General features: G+C 45.5%; 1 protein-coding gene across 1 annotated transcript in view; it reads right to left on the bottom strand.

The window, feature by feature from the left end:
* RCOR1 (REST corepressor 1) overlaps window positions 1-20,417 on the bottom strand; it is an 88,258-nt gene that overhangs the window by 35,005 nt on the left and 32,836 nt on the right. Inside the window, exon 3 of the mRNA XM_068399708.1 lies at window positions 8,943-9,026. Coding sequence (XP_068255809.1) covers window positions 8,943-9,026 — 84 coding nt within the window. The remainder of the gene's footprint in view (window positions 1-8,942; window positions 9,027-20,417) is intronic.

Below are 20,417 nucleotides of genomic sequence, written 5' to 3'. Positions count from 1 at the left end.
AGCTCCTCCCTGCCTGCACACAGCTCCCATCATGTCCCTATAAATTGGTGCATTTGCTGACTAACCTTGCCCTAAGGAAACAGAAAAAAAAAAAAAAAGTTACACTCCATTTCCCTGACCCTTCTTATTTTTCCCCGTCACAGCTACAGTAAGAGACAAGAAGTCAGGAAAAAAGGTCTAGTCCCCTGAAATGCTCCGAGTCTGCCGTTCCCACCAAGACCAGTGAGACTGGAGCACACTCAGCCTGTCCCAGGGCTGGGTCCAAGCAGCACGATGTGGCCGCAGCCTGCTAGTTCTCGTCATACTCGTCCTACAAGTCACACAGCGCCTATCAGGCTGGCTAAGACTGCTCCCAAGTGTGTTTCAGATCAAGGCTCGCTGCCAGGGTAACTCTTAACACAGCTATCATCACTCCATTACATCCACATCATCTTGTCTCTAAACTTCTCTTAGGAAAAACACTTCTTCCTAGTGCCAGCACTAGTTCAATCCCCGCAGCAGCAACAGTAGTGGCAGCCGGCATTTTCAAACTGGGTCATCTCAACACGTTGTTCGGAGAAGGCCTGTTCCACACTGCAGTAAAAAGGAGAAACAAAGAGGTGGCAGGAGAGAACCAGGCACACGAAGAAACTGGTGACTGTCCCCCTCTCCCAGCTCAGCAGCAAGAATTCCTCCAGTAACACAGCTACCTTAGATAAGACATCCTTTTCCTGGATACTCTCCAACACATTCTCTCCTTCAGGTTTTTTGTTTGTGGGTTGGTTTAAATTGTTTTTTAAGAAAAAAAAAAACCACAATCCACTGTACCTTGTGTGAAATCCATCCCAAACACACACCCTAGTCCTTTCAAAACTAAATTGCTTTCCTGGCTCCAATACAAACCACTGCTGTGAAAGGGTTAAAACCTCATCTTAATTTAAATATGCATTCAGCATCCAGAAATATCAACCTGCAGCAATAATGATGAAAGAGCTGCTCTGAGATTTCCACACAGCGTTGCAACAGCAACTAGCACAGCAGATGACAAACAAAGGGGAAACTGCAGCTAAGTTTGAGGCAACTCGGCCATTTCTGGGATACACCCATAGCCTTTGAAGCCTGGTACCTTCTTTTTGCTGTTCGCAACATTGCTGCTATAAGCATCAGAAGTTGCCCCAGCTGAAATGAAACACTGCATCCCTTCACCTTCATCTTTTGAGCATTTTCTGAAGTGCAGCAACTGCAGCTGCTGGGAGAAGTGGCCATGACACTATTATTTCTACAGCTAAACTGAAAGAGAATCTTAAATTAAACACCAGTTCTCTCATTTCTGAATTCATTGAGTTGTATTCTTCAGCTGCTGTATTTGCATCCAAGCTTCACAGCTGTCAGGTTCACTGCATAATATGAAATTTGGATTAGGGATAAACATAAACCCAATTCTGCTTTTCCATTAATCCTTTTTGCTGTCACTGGGACACACAACAAACTGATATATGTAGGGAAGAAGCACATACAAACAGCAAGATCATAAGTCTGGGTTTTTTGCTATCTTCACTCGAATGACAAAAGGTAAGCAAGCACGTAGCTTCAGGTGAGAATTATAACCCCCGAAGTCCACCCCTCAGAGACCTGGAAGTCTTGGCTCTACTTGGCAGCTATTTTTTAAGGCTAACACTTTTCCTACTACTAAAAAAAACACCTCAACAAACAAACCTCAGACACAACCAAGCAGAAAAACCCCAAATAAGAAAAGCACAATACATACACTCCATCTTTCAAAACCTCCCACAGCATTTAGCCAGCCACAAAAAAAAAAAAGTATAAGCTCAGCTAAGAGTTCAACAATACTTTTCTCTCTGGTGGCAAAGCCTAAGCAGCCCCCACTCTCCCATCCCTGACCAAGGTGGCTGCACTCTCACTGAGCACCAACACAACCTTTCGTGGGGCTGTGTTATAAACCAGGTCACACAAATGATAGGGGTTGGAGGGGAGAGGGGACCAAAAATAAAACCACAATTCCAACTGTTTCAAGGATCCTGTTTACAGCACAATGGAAAGGAGGGACTTAAAAAGCAGCTTTGCTGATGCTGAATACGCACCGGACTACATCCTTTCCCTCACTGCTACTGCCTGGGGCAGGGGTGCCTGGGCACCAGGGAGCGCGTGGCTCTTGGGTACCTCTGAAGCATTAATCCCTTCTCTTCTAAATGTATCCCATTAAACAGGGGCTTCATTTTCTAAAAGGGAGATTTAAGATCAACACTTTCCCCAGTCTACTCTCTCCCATTTGTGGTTTTCCACTCACATTTATTTATTGCTAGGGCACCCTACGCCCCAAGGAAAATGAGAACTGATGACAATAGTTGATGGAGTCATAGTCCACAGAATTCAGAGGCCAAAACAAGTGAGCCAAGGGGGAAAGGATATGTCCAAGCAGAAGCCCTTCTTAAAACATCTATGGCTCAGCTGCACACTGAAAACAGACCCTTGACACACAAAGCATGATCCGACATACTCAGCAACCTGAGAAGACAAACATTTTCCTGTCCTCTACTCCAGCAGTCATTTTAAGTTAGAAAATTCAGACAAAGGTGATTTCCAAGCTTGTTTAACATCCCCATTAAAACAGAAACTGAAAAATAAACATAGCCTCTTCTATGCAAAGATTACTCCTTGAACTGGAGCTGGAGACAGACTCTGGCCACTTAAACCTGCAACCTGCCCTCAGAAATTTTTGGATTCACCTCACCTTCACAACAGAGGGCAGCTACCAAAACTCACTCTCACCCAAAGGCGGCTATTGACACACTAATGACCAGGACACACTTACAGACTTAGTTGGGACATAGGCTTTTGAGATCCTGAATGCCAACTCAGCTTCTTAGGGTGGAGCACCGCTGCTCCATGCTCCCAAACCGTTACCCAGCCTGTGGCACAGTTAACTAAGCCTTGCCCATCCAGACCCCACAGGGTTAATATCCTTAGTAACCATAGCAACCAGCACTTCTTCCTCCATCAGAGCCTCAGCTGGCACATTGCTGCTTTCCCAGCATCAGGTTTTGCAGCACATTTAGGGAGCCCTCACTTTCCCCCCCAGCCATGGAGTTTGGCCAAGCACATCAGGAGGATGTTGGAGCACTCACTGCTTCACCTAATTCTTGCATTTCTCTGTCCCCATGTCCCCTGGGCATTTCTATTTCCCCTCCATAGGGGGAAGGAGGCTGTCTAAATTCTCTCCGGTGCACCAAGGCAGGCATAATGTAAAGCAAGGAGCCAGCTGCAGCCTCGCAGGAAGAGATGCCACAGGGTAAGGGAGGAAGGGACTGGTGAGTGTCCAAAGTTGGCACGCCAATCAACTGTCAGGTCAAACAGAAGCAGCACTGCAAGACCAGGGGACTCAGCTGCTGTCCACGACCCACTGTCCTGTGGGTATTAGGGACAGTGTCTGCCTCTTTAGTGACACCCCATAAATCCACTGGAGACACCCACCAAGACATCCATGAGAAGCCAAAACTCCCATCTAGCGGCACACATATTCTGTCAGAGCGCAGAAGAATTACTTTCAAAACAGAGTTATCACTAGCAAAACAATACATCTTTGTCCTCTTGTAGTTCACCTTCGAACTGCAGATGTATAAAAGCAATCATCACATCCTATCCTCCCGCCTGGTTTCCATCCCTCGCTCCTGGGCAGCTGCAGCATGCCAGCACTTGCTCATTTCTAAACCAACCCAATGTCATTTTTATGGTTCCACCCATTGGCGTACTTGGCACAGTGAGAGACACTGCTGTTTTATTAATAGCTTCATGCTGGCCCAGCTCTATCCTGTGCAGGATTTCCACAGCATCATTACAATGCATTTTTCACTATTTCCCAACTCCTTCCCCACATGCCACTCAAGCGGAGCATATGCCTGTCTTCCACCTAGCTGTTCCTGCTCCTCAATGTCACCTTGCTCAAAAATCTCACTCCTCCTCCTCTCTCCATGTCTCCTTCCCCACCCTGCACGACAGCATCCCAGCACAGCCAGAACAGTTGCCCTCCGTGGCACCAAGTCCTCAGAGAGCCTCTCAGGAGTCTCATTTTGAGAGCAAGCTCTTTGTAAGAGATGTGACACCAGCCAAGGCACACAGGGTATTTGTAGCAGAGCTGGAAGGGGAACACACAGTTATTTTAAGTCCAAACGTTTCGGTTACTGCACAATGACAATTCTTTCTTTCTCCTTCAAAAGAGACAGGACAAACTGCTAGCTTTGGGCTAACTTTGTGAACTACTCACTAATGGTGGCAACTGCTATGCAAGTGACCCCTCAAAGGCAGAAGTCTGGCAGTAGATCTGGAACATGCTGGCAGCATTCCACTTTGGTATTAACATGGGCAAGGCAGTAAGTGGTTTGTACCCAGGATTAATGATTAACAAGGCACAGGATAATAAAAAAAAAAAGTGATCAATGTGCCAACATATACTTTCGTTTGTTTTAATCTTCTCTACCATATCCATCACTTCATGGCATTCAAGCAAAAGGTTTCTCCAATGTGATTAAAACAGTGCTGCAGCATATAGGGTGCATGGGACCCAAACAAGCTTTAACTAACCGTATGAGCGTGGAGTATCATGTGTGCAGATATCCACCAGGTCTTGGCTCACACACTGGTCTTTCCAGGATTCATTTCAGCAGCTTACAGAGGACCCTCCCACAACCTCTGCCAGTTTGGCCAGCTGTCGTGGTTTAACCCCACCCAGCAACTGAGCCCCATGCAGCTGCTCGCTCACTCCCCTCACAGTGGGATGGGGGAAAGAATCGGAAAAGTGAGAGAACTCATGGGTTGAGATAAAGACAGTTTAATAGATAAAGCAAAAGCAGCACACACAAGCAAAGCAAAAAGAAGGAATTCATTCACTGCTTCCCATGGGCAGGCAGGTGTTCAGCCATCCCCAGGACAGCAGGGCTCCATCAGATAATGGTTACTTGGGAAGACAAACACCATCACTCTGAACATCCCCCCCTTCCTCCTTCTTCCCCCAGCTGTGTGTGCTGAGCATGAAGTCATATGGTGTGGAACATGCCTTTGGTCAGCTGGGGTCAGCTGTCCCAGCTGTGTCCCCTTCCAGCTTCTTGTGCACCCCCAGCCTACTCGCTGGTGGGGTGGTGTGAGAAGCAGAAAAGGCCTTGACTCTGTGTGAGCACTGCTCAGCAATAAAGAAAACATCTCGGCATTATCAACACCGTTTTCAGCACAAATCCAAAACATTGCTCCGTATTAGCTACTATGGAGAAAATTAACTCTATCCCAGCCAAAATCAGCACACCAGCCCTCTGCCAAACCCATCACCATGCATTGTCACAGATCTGCTCACAGTGTTTTGTGGCAGAGATTCATCCTTAATGGAGGTGGTTTCCAAGAGTTTCACTGATTGCACAGAAGTGTCCTGCTCACAAGAGCTACCCGTTCACTCTGAGTGGAGAGCTAACCTGTGCTGCACTAACTTCCATCTTCACGCTGAGCCCCAGCCATAGGAACAGAGAAGAGTCCTATGTCTTTTGAAGACTTCACCACAAGAACAGGCACAGGATGGATTAAAGACTTGGGAGCACAAATCAAAGTAACTAGACACAGGTACCAACATGCTGCTGATTGGAAAGATTTGCTCACCCACACTTCAACCTGAACAGCAATATTAAGAATGGATGTGCTAGCTAGGATTCAGAGCACTTACAGCCCAAGGGGCTACACCAACCGCCTGGAGACCACAGCTCCTTCCACTTGCCCCTTCACACCACCAATGATTCCTCCAACCAAAGATAACACACACACACACACACCCCACAAAACTCCAAGGTTTGAAAAGACATCAAAAAATAGAGAATCCATCACTTCCCTGGATAACTTCCAATAGTCAATCACCAAAAAACCTACACACTCAGGCAGTTCATTTCAGTCCATGTGGACTTATTTTGCAGTCATTTTTTTGTATCATGCACATCTCTTACTATGTCAAAATTTCCCTTTGAGAAAATAATTGACAATAGTCCTCTTTCTGTCTCTTTTCAGTAAGCTAAACAGATGGAGCTTGCTTTGTCTTCAGTTTCCAAAACATTTCTAACACTCCATCTTTTTCTCAGTTTTTCAACACTAAAGCCACTATTCTGAGGTTCATTTTCCTGAATGCTGCTGGGTGCAGAGGCAGCAAACCATTCCAATGACTACCTCACTCTCTTTACACCCACATGATCCATTGGGTCAAGCAGAACACCAGGCAGCTTTGTCAAATTACATGCCCATCGTGTCCCCAAAAATCGCTCTCCAAGCCACTTCTTTCCAGACATCAGCCTTGATGCAGAAGATAAGGCCAGAGCTTTCAGTACTGAGATTCATAATCCTGCAGTTGGGTCATTAAGAGCCCATTGCACTGGTACCAGTTCAAGTTAGAAAAAGACCCAAAGTGCTCTAACAAGACTATTGGCAGCATTAATTTTATTTACCATCTTGTCAGTCTACGGCTCATCCTCAGTTTCTCTCCACAGGAATTCTATATCAAATCCCGTATCACAGATGGAAATGCTGATCATCATCAGTCCTCTTACACATCCCCACGGACCCCATTTAATTAGGATTCACTATCACCAATGCCAAGACTTGCCAGTGAACTCCAGAGTAACTGAAGAGACCTCCTGTCCCCGATGTTCTTTCTTCATAAACCATAAAACAGATTAGAGAACTCTGCTTGTAATACATTTACTAAGTGCTCTACTGCCAGTGCAGAGCATTGGTGTTTTGGAGGAGGTTTCCATCTTTTGAAAGTAAGGGGGATTGAATGAGACTTTCATGCAGTAGCAAATCAATGCCTAACAGCTGGCTGAATACATCAGAGCTATAAAAAGTTACCTCTACCAATCAATCCATTTCTAGTCTCAAAAAGAACAAAAGCAGCTACCTTCAGCAGGATTTGTTTTTCACAGTTCATTTTTAATTAATGCCAGGTAGAGACAGGAATAACTGATACTTTTTGGTAGTGTCAGCTCAGTTTGACACAAGACAAAGCAATGACCAACCAGCCCACTCTTACCCTGTTCTCTCATTCCCTGCATAGCTGCCCTCTTCCCAACGGTTGGAGTTTTCCTGCTGCCCCAAAGTCCCTCAGCCACCTCTCCCAATGTTCTTTTGGTTGGTTGGTTTTTTACTACTACTAGATGCTGGATTTCACAACTCCATCCCTCTATAACAATTAGACGCCTGGGAGATATTTTGTGTGTCATGTATGGCACAAAAGCATCATACTTCTCTCCTCCAAACACCATATGAAATATTTATTAACTTTTTCCTTTGAGTCTTTTGAGAAATATCTTCTTGCCCTCTTATATTCATATTGTTTTCCCCAACTATTTTATTGTACCAGCAACAGTCAACTGCCACCTAGTTTTTATTTATCAGTCTCATACTACATTTTTAATTACCTCTTAGGTTCATGACATCTACTTAGCAGATATTCTATCCTTTTTATGCTCTATAATATCCTTGCATATCTTTGTGCCAATTGCCACAGAATATTCAGTCACAGATTATTTTACTCAATTCCACGTGAAGTGGAGACTCCTTTTCCTCCTCCATTCTCTCTCCCCTCTCCAAGAAACCTGTTTCCTATTAGGCAGGAGTTGAATGTTCCAAAGCTGAGCTGAGATTCAAAAGACTCTTAGACTTCAGAGGCAGCTACAGGAATCCTCTGTGTCACAGACAACCCATGAACAGTTGTTCCTTTTAGTGGAGGCAACAGGTTCTTGCTCTTATACCTTCTTGGAGATTTCTAGCTGTAGATAACTGTCAAATATATCCCTCTCCTCATCAGTCTTCTTTAGTTCAGCATTCAATAGCCAGCAGGAAGCAGACAAGACACCACTGGTAGGAGAGAAGGCAGACATGATCCTTGCAAAGCCCTTTTTATCTGTAGATCACAGTACCATCATCCTTCTGTAATTTAAGGGGCAACTTGCTCAGCGGAACAAATGCCCCAGGGCAGAGCCCAGCCCTTTTATGATAGAGCCAGTTTGTGCACGATCTCTGCTGCCTTAATTTGCAAATGCCACTACATCCTCACAAGTGTGCTGTGATGCACCTTAGCCCCTGGGTCTAGGGGAAAAACAGGTATCAACTTAATAGTGCCACCACAAACAACTGCAGAGGAACAGGAATGCACGATTCTTATTCTTGGTCCCAGAATCAGAAAGGACAAAAAAAGGTATGAGCACAAAGTCAAAAATAGCTCCTTTCAGCTCCCTCCCCCAAAAGCACTTAGTTTTAGTTACTGCATTCAAACAGCAGTCCTTTAATCAAGGAGTCCTACTTATTCATGAGCAGAACTGTAGCTAGACAAACCTTTCAAACACTAGTTCTGCCATCTGGCAGCAGCACTGAGACTTGTTCCCAGACACACACAGAGCACTGGTAATTGCCCTCACGTGGAATTCCAAGGCACTGCAATTGTTCTGGCATTTAAACCTCCACGGGCTCCAGACGCGGATTTCATTTGTATCTTTGTGGGAAAAAGGTACGACTAATTACCATATATCCCCCCCCACCCGCCAAAAAAAAAAAACCCACAACCTTTTAATTTTGCCCTCCCCAGTTATTTCTGTCATCTTCTACAGCATCAGCAGCAAAAAAGCAGATCATGTAGGCCCATGGATAAGCATTTTAAAGAATTCATACCAAGGAAGAAAGTGCGTCACATTTCTCCTGCTTTCCCTGCCTCCGTGGAGTTGACACTCTGAGCAGCTGCCCAGTGGGGAACAAAACTCTTCTGGGGGATTGCTTTGTAGGCTTTTTTTTTTTTTCCCCCAATTAAATTCAAATCATAATGGAAAGGTCACAGACATAACCTCTCTACTGAAAGTGGCAACTTTGCATTCTTGAAGTGATACATGTAAGAGAAGGGGGGAATAGAAGTATTTGAAGAGACTTACATTTTGCTTCAGACAGATTCTGGTTAGGTGACCAGACCAGCATGCCGAGATTCTCTCTCTCCTGACTTCGCCTCGCGAGCTTGGCTTAAGAGAAAACAGATAAAAACCAAGTTACAGAGAAAGTCATTTCAGATGCAAAATGGATACAGAAGTGACTTATCACATATTTGCAGCTTTTAATCAAGATACAAAACCCCATCTTCCCATTCAGACCCGAGGCTTTTCCTTGTTTCTTCAATGCATCACCCCTTATACAATATGACAGATACCGCACACTCACTCTTTCATGCAGTACACTAAGAAGCATACGTTAGATCTAAATTAAAAGTTAATTAATGTTTCTCTTTCAGCATACTTGATTATTTTTCTTCCAGCCATCGCTAAATGAAAAAGGGAGGAGCTAGGCTCAGGCAGCAGGCTCCAAGCCCTCGACATCATGAGACCGTACTATGCAGCTAGATTAACACTTCTTGGTAGACACATGGATGAACCTCCGGGATTTCACTTCTGCACACCTCCTCCCCTGCCCCAGCAGCCCTTCTATGCCTCCATCCCTCATACATACAGGGACACCCACCAAGGTGACACTGCGTCCCCCAGGTCAGAATGAGGTCCTCTGCTCAACCGCTCCAGAGAAATTTCTTGTGCATTCACACCCACGCTCCGTACACGCACCCATGCTCAGAAAGCAAGTCCGTTTTTAACCAACGTAACACCTGGCTGGCACGACAGCTCCGCAAGTCTCAAGTGAAGAACCACAGCTGCACGTAGTTTGAAAGAGCAACCTCAAGCAAAGGTACATGTCAACAGCGAGTTCTTGTGAATCTGCTGTTCTTTGGTCACAAGCAGTCAAAAGAGGAGGAGGACGAGAAGAGAAACTTGCTGTGCTGAGTCAGCAGACACACAGCCAGCTCAACTACCCGCCCTCGGCGAGAGAAACCTGCAGGTCTTGTTATGAACGAGCGCCTACAGTACTACTTCCACTACAAAACGTTGCAGAACGCTTAAGTTCTGTGTAATATTTCAACACAACGTTATTTTCTCTGTGCTGTGCAATTAGACATGTAACCACCACTTCATGACGCATTGAACAGCTCAGGAAAGATCTAGTAACACAAAAAATGCAATGCCAGGACTCTGTCTCATGGCACAAGGTATGAAATGAGAACATTATCTGCTCACATCTCTCCACTGCAGCAGAAAGAGGCCTGCCAGCACCCAGCTCCTGCTCATCTGAACACATCAGAAAGTTCAACAATTCCTATGCTATGAACGCTCATGGTTGGACTGCTGTTCCTAACCTGAAATCTGCTCAGCTAAGAACAGTCAGGGTTTACATGACAAAAAAAATTTAACATTAAATTTAAAGCACAAATTGCATATATTAAAAATAACCAGTTGCCAGCAACATATTTACATTGAACTAACATTTTTTTTTCCACAACAAACACCACGATTATCTTTCATACTTTTTTTTTTAAAATAAGGTTAGCAACTGCACATACAGGATATTTTGTGCACTGTGCGTGTTCATTGTTTTCTACACTAGGCAGAAAAACAGTAGTGAGAAGAGACAACGACAGCCTCTGGTGGCAAGAGATGGGGGGTGGAGACCAGGTCTATACACAGAACATGAAGAGCATCTGAATTTAAAATTATAATACTGAATTTAAAATTACAACTTCACAAAAAAAAGTCTTGAAACGTTGGAAGTTAAATTTTACTTTCTCCCTCAATTCAAGTCTAGGTTGGGAATGCAAAGAAAGAGGCAACCTTAAGCTTCCCCTTTATCAAGTTTTGCTCCTCACTCTCCCTATCCAGGATGGTCTGTCCTACTAAAGTCCAGCACAGGGTTAAAAATATGGAAAGCGAAAAAGTCTCTCTCCTCACTTTGTGTTACACTGAAAAGCATGTTCTCATCTAAAAAATACTCAAAGGTAGAAATCATCAGCCAGGTCTCCAGGAAGTTAAATTCTTTCCACCCAAATCCCAATGCACCCCTAGTAAACCATCGCCGTTCAGGAGCCCCATGCCCATCTTGTGCCAGCGAGGCGTAACACCAGGCAAATTGTCAGCCTGGCTTTATCACAGCCCCACTCGCTGAGCTGGCGAAACCCACCTAACTCAGGAAAGGGGAAAAGTTTTCTCCTAGTTTAGCAGGCTGAACCTCCTCCCCGACACGTCAGGCGCACGGCCCAGCCCGGCTGTCCCTTTGAGGAGCAGAGTGCCGCTAGCTCAGCTCACCTACAGTGAGGTGGGTGAAGTTTCGCCTCCCACGGTTCAAACCCCAAGTTACGCTTTGGGGCATCGCAGAGGGAGCGCCGCAGCCTGCCTGGCTGTGAACTGCAGCGAGCCCTGGCAGGTGACAACCAGTGCAGGGAGGGGCTGCAGGACCTCGTGGCACCCAAGTGGGGTTGGTGAAATGTGTTCCTCATCCTCTAGCACAGGGGGTGTGGGTGAATGTGTTCCTCAAACATCCACAGAGGCCCAGACTCCCTCCCTAATATCACAGGTGACTTAGCCTGCCACCCAGCTCCAGCACCACATCCTTCCCATCACCCCTTCTCAAGCCCACAGCCCGCACGCTTACCATCCCCCACACTCAAGGCAGACACAACAGGCATTCTTCCAAGTCCAGTGTTGACCCCATCATAAATACACACAGCACAAGTACTCTTGCTACATGCCGTAGTAAGGAAGAGCTTAAGAGCTTGCTAAGAATTTGGAAGTACATTGAAATGGTTATTTCAGAGCAACAGCCACGAGAGGAGAAGAGGGGGCTTGGAGCAGATTGGTTATTGCACCCCTTTCCTGCATCTTTCCAAGCACAGCTCCAAGGCTCACCAACACGGGGGAATTCCTTTCCCTGACCCCTGCTTCTGGACAAAGGATACCAGGGTGAATTCATACACTCTACACTTCAGTGACAAAGCTAAAAAGCTAATTCAATTGAATGCATTATATATTTCATGTAAAAATAGACACGTAAGGAGGGCAAGGGTTACTCTTTTTTTAGGGGAACAGATCAATCTACAATCAATGGGGTTTGCTTGTTCAAGCAACTGCAGTTAAACCAGTGCGACCTGTGTTTAGAGAAGCTGTATATTGGCAGACAAGATCATCTGACATTTCAGTTAATCCTGCACTTTCATCTAGGCTACCCACCAGGTATTTGTAAAGTCTCTGCCATAGCCATTAGCTCCCTATCACAGCTGTTGTGGGAGCAAACACTCTGTAATCACTTTCCCACTGCTGGCTTTCCCCTTTGTCCCAAGTCTGGGAGGAATAATGGATGCTTCCTCCACCACCAAGAGCAGGACCTTCTACTACAAGGAGCACCCCCTGAATTTTGTTCCACTGCCAGAATTCACAGGGGATGCCAGCTCCCATTGCCTTTACCCAAGCAGAGATGTACAGCCCCAACGAGGCACAGTATTGTGTTGCTTTTTCCACAGCAGTTCCCGTCCCTCTCGCTCACGTTGTCCTCAGAACATACCCCTATCCCATGGACTATACACTGAAACACAGGAGGGAACCGATCCAGGTTAAAGCTCACTTTGTGAAGAAAATGTTAAAGTTGGTCCCATTTACAGATGTGGTTTACTGCAAAAGCCCAAACAATTCAACTGTACAAGGGAGGAGATGAGACAGGGCAGAATACCCATAGAGAATCATAGATTTAAGATCAAGTCCAACCATTAACCTAACACTACCAATATATCAACATTATTCTAAAAAGAAGTTGTGGGGACTTTTTTTTTTTTTTCTCCTGGAGCTGTGAGGACATATCTCAACACCAGCATGCAGCTGACCCCCCAGTATGAAGGAATATATCAATTTGCACAGCAGAGAGACAACACCGCTGTTGGAGTTCCTATCACTTCTGCCTGCAGGCTGCAAGAGCAGCACGTTGCAAGACATGAAACCCCGACCCACAGCAGCTATGGCTCTTCCCTGACTTCTGGAAAGCTGTTGCCAGACTCCACAGCAAAACAGGACAGAAGTTTCAACCAGCAGCAGCAGTCAGTTCAGACTCCAAGGGGCATTAGGCTGATTTTTTTAAAAAAAAAAAAAAAAAAATCTTGACTGATATTTTAGCATGACTTTTCCCTGCTGTGAAGGTCACTAGAGAGGACAGACTCACTCCCAAGCATCTGTCTGTCCAATTTTCACTTGTGTACAGAAAGATGTCAGTCCTGCTCTCCCACTACCACCCACAAAGTTTAAAGCCTCAGTGGTGAATCCACTTAGACCCCATACCTGAGTGATCCCGGCTCACACAGAAGGAGAAGGAAAAAGAGCAAAGTGTGAGCAAAGAGAACAAAAAACAAACCAAAACAAAACTCTTAAAATCCATTTCCTTCCTTCCAAAGCCACACTCCTCTACTGCACTTACTCCAAGTCAGAGAGCAGAGGGTCAACCCTGTCAGAACCCTCTGCAAAAACAGAGGAGAAAGGTGGAACTTGCAAGTTCTTGCAAGGAACTTAAAGAACACAAAGCCCTAAATACCCTTGTGAGTCCTCTGATGTGTCTATTACCTTAAACCCTGGCTCTGGACCCCCTCCCTACACCAAGAAACATGCATGTATCTCCTCGTATCTGAGGGGGTCTTCTGCAGGTAGCGTAACTTCATATTTTCTCTTAGGAAAACCAAAGTTACACTGGTGCTAGAATCAGGACTGTATGAATAAGCTCAGTGTCGAACGTGCTGCAGAGTTTGTCATCATGAATACATTTGTGTTGACACAAAACCACAGATCTTTGTTCAGGCTCTCTCCAGAACGTTGCGAGAGAGCCAAGACATGGGTGCATGCCCTGTAGGCTCCTCAGCCACCAAGCTCAGCAGAGCTGCCACAAATGGACAACAAAGCAGGGCTGAAAGCCACAAGTGTGCTTCTCTCCCCACCTCTACCAGGGTGCTGTGAAGTCAGGACACTTGCCAGGGCGAGGGAAATGGGCACATCTCCACACAGAAACTACCAAAGGCCACTGCACCGCACACATGAAGTCCCCACTACAGGTCAGAGAGTACCTTCCCCATCCTTCTGACCTCTCCCCAACTTCAAGTTAGCCATGGAGCACCTGGCATCAGTACAGAAGGAAAGCTGTACCTGGCAAGAATACCACTCCCTTCATCGCACCTGAATCTCCCTTTGGTGAGATGAACTAAGAGCCTCTGAAGAGCTGTGTCAAAAGGCCAAAGGGTGAAGCCTGCACTTCCGAGCTTGAATCCGTCCACCACCTCACCACCTCTGAAGGGAGAGGAGGTCCTGCTCAGCCAGCATTTCTCTGCTCTCCTGACTCATGCTCCCTGCCTCTCCCCCCCATCCTGTGTTGACTCTGGCATTTATCCCTCCAAGCCAAGCACATTCACTCAAAGTAACCTGGCAAAATAGAAAGCAAACAGCATTCTCCTCAGTTATTAAATCAAATCAGCTGGCTGCAAGATGAGACAAAGAGCCGAGTGGGTGCACAGGGAGTGGCAGGCCCATGTGGATGGGGCCTCTCTGCCTTCACCCCAACGTGATGGTTCAGCAGCACCACTGCAAAAAGGAAAGGGAGGGACAGAGGCTGTTTCCCCTTCCACCAGCACCAATACCTACTTGACAAACCAAAGCAGGGAATCTACCCGAGCTTATAAAAAAAAAAAAGTATTCCAACAAAAACAGCAGTTAGCTTTAACTCATATCAATTCCTAGTTTTCTACTCCAAATCCTAAGAGACAAGGAAGGTGAATGAGGAAGCAGGGACAGGCAGGACACCTCCCTCAATCACAGCACCAGTTTAGGCTGTCTTAAGGACCGCTGGTGGAATGACAGCGAAGAGCAGGCAGGAAGGCGATGGAGCCTGACAGTGAGTGGGAGCCCAGTGCTGCACTGCTCCAGCCTGATGCATCCCATTTTATTTTTCTTCTCCAAGTTAGAGAAGAAACGTGCCAGAATAAACTCAGTAGGAGCTGAGGCCTCTCAAAGAGCCACCAATCACTCTGTCGCCTGTTATTTTGCTTCTGTGCAAGGCAGCAGTGCCAGCTCCCACTTGAGCTCCTGCACTTGAGGGAGCTGCTCTCTCTTGCAGCTCTTTCCAAGGATGCTGCATGTTCCAGCCATGGCTGTGAGCCGTTCAAGAGTGCTTTGTGCTTTGCTTTTGGCACCTATACTGACCCCTCAGAGAGATGATCCTTGTCTCCTCTGGGTGTCAAGACACACTTTGCTCCCAGCTCCATCCTGCCCAAGTGGGGGGTGAAGCTCTGCCAGGAGCCCTCCAGCATTCTTACTTCTCCATAACCTATTCAGCAGTCTCTGATGTGAGTTTTTGCTGTTGCTGTTTGCACAGGACATTTCAGAGCTATTGAAGCCCTCCGAGTTTCAAAGAAGGCAAACCACACTCTAACACATGACTAAGCGAGAGCCCTGCAACACACACCATGAAGAGTGGGAATCTGCTGCTAGTCAGTCCCTCCGTTATTTAAAAATGGCAAAAGGTAACTCAGTAAAGTACATCCACTGTCAAGTGCTAGATACAGGTACACACTTCTGTACCTTCTCTGGAAGGCAAACATGGGCAAATCAAAGTTTAAAAAGCACTTGCCATAGAAGTACAGGGAATTCTTCAGGTACTGATCTTCTGTAAGGTAAGAGGTAAGAAAAGATTTTGAGATCAAACAATGTATTTCATGAACTTATTAAAGTTTACCCAACAACAACTGAAATCCCCAAGGTACAGGATGGCAAGATTCCCACCTACAAAGGCTACTACATTACTACTTAGTGATCCCCCCATAACTGGTACTAACTCATTTTTAAATCACATATTGCAGGTTTAAAAAGAAAGACTAAGAAACACCTCTTCCTTTTAATGTGTAACCCTCAGCATTATATATAAAACATGCATTGTATAATACTCAAAGGTGAACAGATGTTTCCATTGTTTGGGGAAGAGATAGAGCTGAAATATAACAACTTAGCTGTTGAATGCTGCTTAAGGCAGTTTTGGACCGAGTCTAAATGCATTTAGTTCTAATGAAGTGAGACTAAACAAGTGCTTCCATTCCTAATCCTACATTTTCTTTATTAATGCAGACCTTACATTTATTACAAAGGATAAAATCCCCTGTTTACAGTACCCATGATGACTGTTAAACAAAATAAGACAAGGTAGGCACCAGCTCCCATAGTTTAAAAAACTCCCTCTCACTGGTTCATTGATATTACTCAGGCTCACAGTGTAATTGTAAATGCACAGCTGTGACACAACAACAAAATACCTATGTGGCACAAGAGAATTGAAACAAAACTGAGAGTCAGAAGAAAAGCTTTTTCCACCTTCCTTCCCTACTGCTGGCACTGATGCCTCAAGCAGCAACTCAAAGACATTTGAAGAAGAACTCTGCCGCCCATATCCACTTCCTCCTGCATGTGACTTCTCCCCGAGTCAGCAGATAATGCTTGTGATCCCCTTTCATCCGTGCTTTCTGAGGACTGCTGAGATATAGTAGCTGGTACCTCATAGAAATACCATCTTTGTACATACTATAGCAGCGTTAAATGCGGCAGAACATTTTAGACTGGAGTCCTGCAAGTTGAGGAATATTTTTTAATTAAAAACTTATAAATTAAGCAGCAGTTAGCTCTTCCTATACATGACTACACCCGGCTGGCACTATAATCTATATGCAAATAAAGTTCTGAGGGCTTTTTTGTACCTGCCTAGGGAAACAGAGGTGACTATTTGGGTTTCTATACAGAGTAGCAGCACTGGCAACACAGGCTGAAGGGCCATATTGCCTCAGAATAACTGTAGGTGCTGTGCTACAAAACCCCATGGTATCCCACATTACATCAGGGTGAAAAATATTGCTTTAAAAATTACCGAGTTAAAGATTAATCATCCAGCAATGATTACAAAGGTCACTTTGCAGTGATAAAAATTATTACCATTAGAAGAACAGGAAGAGAAAATGGGAAAAAACATGGATAGCAATAGAGTTTCCTGTTCTGTAAAGTAATCAAGTTCAACCCGTACTAAGTTTGAACTTCACATCTTGGTATTTTTTTATTTTATTTTAAACTTTTTAAGAACCTATCTGATCCAAGATGCCTTTCCAGTTTAAGAGCTAGCAGTAGAGCAAAAGCTGTGGCCTACATTTTGCCCACGGTCCAGGCCAGACCGAACAATAAAGCCAGAACAGATGTTGAGGCCTCGCCTTGATTTTTTTTTTTTCCTGAATAATAGAAGTCTGCTCATTCTTTCCTGCAAGCAGGTGGCACCAATGTGCAGCCATAGATGATGTCTGAATAACTATACAAGCAAACAGCCTTTCAATATACACTCTAAGTGTGTAAAATTATTTTTTCTACATGCATGCAATTCCAACCTGAGCTCTGCGGCGAGTTCTGCATACACAAACTCTGCAACCCATACAGGAGCAGCAAATATATTAACGTAACATCAGAAGCATGAACGTACCCCCCACACACACTCGGTATTGAGAAGCACACCTCTGCTAATCACAACAAGCTTTTGTCTAGACATGGTCGGGGTTTTGTACTGAAACGCAAAAGGATTGGAGTTTAAAGACAGAGTTAAGTATAAAATTAAGAGGAGAAAATGCACATTTGATTAAGATTTTTCCATAGATCTCTTGCAAGCCTTTTTAAGAATGTAAAAAGTAGCACCATCCACTTTTTTTTTTAAAGGAGGAGGGCTAATAACTATACTACAGTGATTCTGAATGCACAACCAAAAAGCAGGCAACCAGAACAAAGCAAAAGCCTGTGGCGGGTGGCACCTTCGAGGCCCCCCTGCCCTCCCCCTCAGCACCCCAGAGGGCATCCCTGGCCCCCCCAGGCTGCAGTTCGGAGTCGCAGCAGCTCCAGTGCTCCATCAGGAGGACTGGGATGGGACTGGACCCGTGCTGCCCTGCCAGTCGGTAGCAACAAAAGCAAGCACCCCACACGGGGCTTCAGAAGTCCCACACACCCTATGGCTACCAGCCCACAACCCACGGCTGCCACGCTGGGCCCCACATCCTGCCACCAACCCTGGGAACCTCTGCACGCTCACAACCCTACAAAAACACATCAATGCAGGATTTCCACAGAGCCACGCAACAAACCATTTCAAAGTTTGTTAAAAATAGGTAAACGCATGCACACAATTAGTCCTGAGAGCCAAGCTACAAGCTCAGCCAAGCTACAGTGAGACAAGTGCTGTTAGTTTCTGTTCAATCTCCCTGAATGCTGCCCCAACGAGATTTCCTTCCTTCCTTCCCTCCACGCTATTTCCCTTCCACTTTCATTTAGGTGACCAAGAATTCATGCAGGCACGCCTACATGTATGCAAGTAAGATCCACGTATAGAATTTAATATACAAAAAAGGAACAACAATAACATAGCACAGTTCCCTGAAGTGCCAGGTCTCGTGCTGCTGACAAATACCTAGGCACTGCCAACTCCATTTGAAGCCAAACAGTCTACTGATGAGGAAGCAAAGATAAGGCAAACACATCTTCCTCTCTTTCCATTATAGATCTTGATTCTGCTGCCTCCCCTGTTCCTTGACAATCAGCAACTCCTACACACACAGCTCCACATTTATATGGTCTCCCAGTTCTTTACTAAGCCAGCCCTCATCTCTTCCCACCCATTGAATGGGGTCCTCTGTTGTGTTCCCTTATCCCCAGCAAGAAGAGCTGTTTGGGCCCAGTTCTGCCCATTATTCACAGGCAGCACGTAGGAATAACGAAACCAGGGCCAGCAGAGAGACTTCCTGAGCCTGGCACTGTATCTGCATCACTGGATTTAATGGCCCTTCATAGGAGGGGGGATGCACAGGGGGAAGGGGAAAGAGTCCATCAAATAGTCTAATCCTTTTTGAACCCATTTGTAATTTTGGCATCTACAACATCCTGTGGCAGAGTGCTACAATTTAATTATATGTTTGCTGTCTGAAGGAGAACAAAGAAAGCCCATGCACATGCTCTCTTCTCGGCTCTGAAGCTGCTACCTAGTCATTTCATTTGGTGGCCCCATTTCCTGCCTTATGAGAAGCACAGAATAACTGCGCCCTGTTCACCTCCTCCGTGTCTCTTGCTGTTTTACAGACCCTCTACCACACTCATCTCAGTCATCTGTTTTCCAAGCTAAACAGTCTGGGCTCTTCTGCTTCTCCCTTGTACAGAGAAGGGAAACAAGAACAACTCCTGTACTTTATCTAGTTATCTTACAGCTCTGAGAAGCATGTATGCACGGGGGAGAGATGGAAACGGGGCACAACCAGAACTGTACACAGTGTTCAAGAAGAGGGTACACCACAGGATTTATAAAACATGCCATAATGAGGTTCTGTTTTGTTCTCAGATGCTTTCATAACAGCTTTTAACAATACATTTGCCCTTTCACTATTACCATTGAGTTAATGAAAAAACCCACTATGACTCCCAAGATCTTTATCTGGAAAGACCACAGCTAATTCAGAGACCACTACCACACACATACAGTTAAGGGCTGTTGCACCCTACCCTACCCCCCTCCCCAAGTATTTCTTAGCACATAACAACACGTGTCACCTGTCATTTTTATAGCCATGCTGTCACAAGACTGAACAGGTTGCCTGTTCCCCCCTTCAGCAAATATCCAGACTCCCCCTGCCACCCCTTTCTCCCATTCACGTCTTTTACACACTGACAAAAGGACAATCTAGCTGTTAGTAGTAAAAATAAAAAGTGAGGAACAAAAATAACAAAATATGGAATTTGAAATGGAGAATGTATAAGTGATGCTTTATTTGGAGAGTGAGAAGTGCACAGTGGCTCCTCTCCAGCCCCAGCTCCAGGACACCTCTGGCTTCCCAAGGCTTCTTCCCCCAGGAGCCGTGACACAAGGAGCAAGAAGCCGACAGAGGGTTTCTCAGACCTTGCAGCTCCTCCCATTCCCTTTCCCATCAAGACAGCAATACTACTTACGCCACTGACCCAAGCACTTCCCACTCCCTGGCTCCAGCCACCCCTTCCCATTCGCCAGCACCCTTTGAGGAACAAGGAGAAGCAACAGCAATGGGGGAGAGGGATCAATGCTTCTGCCTCTCCTCAGAAGCAACACTCCCACCACTCGGGCTTTCGAAAGCACTGAAGCTCCGTACTCATACAGGAGACCTGGCTTCCCCTGTAAAGCTTTAAACTTGGCCTTCATAGGCCCGCACAAGCACTGGCAACCCAAACAAGCAGCATTTTACTCATCTTCCCCACACGCTAAGGACCAGCTGGCCTGTTTCTATTGCCCAATATAAGAAGAAAAAAAAAGTAAAAAAAAGTCAGTCTCAAGTGTTCGCAAAGCAGAGACATTACTTTTTGATATTTTTAGCAACACCTCTTCCCTTCCCACCCATCCAAAGTTCACATGGCAACATCCTTTTGAGATAGCTTATGCTGATCAGTGGAAGCAACGAGTGCCTAGAAAGCTCCAGCAATATAAAA

The sequence above is a fragment of the Nyctibius grandis genome, chromosome 4 (assembly GCF_013368605.1).
Source record: "Nyctibius grandis isolate bNycGra1 chromosome 4, bNycGra1.pri, whole genome shotgun sequence".
Lineage (NCBI taxonomy): Eukaryota > Metazoa > Chordata > Aves > Nyctibiiformes > Nyctibiidae > Nyctibius > Nyctibius grandis.
The sequence above is the reverse complement of the archived record's forward strand: the minus strand, read 5'-3'. Positions and strand labels throughout refer to the sequence as shown.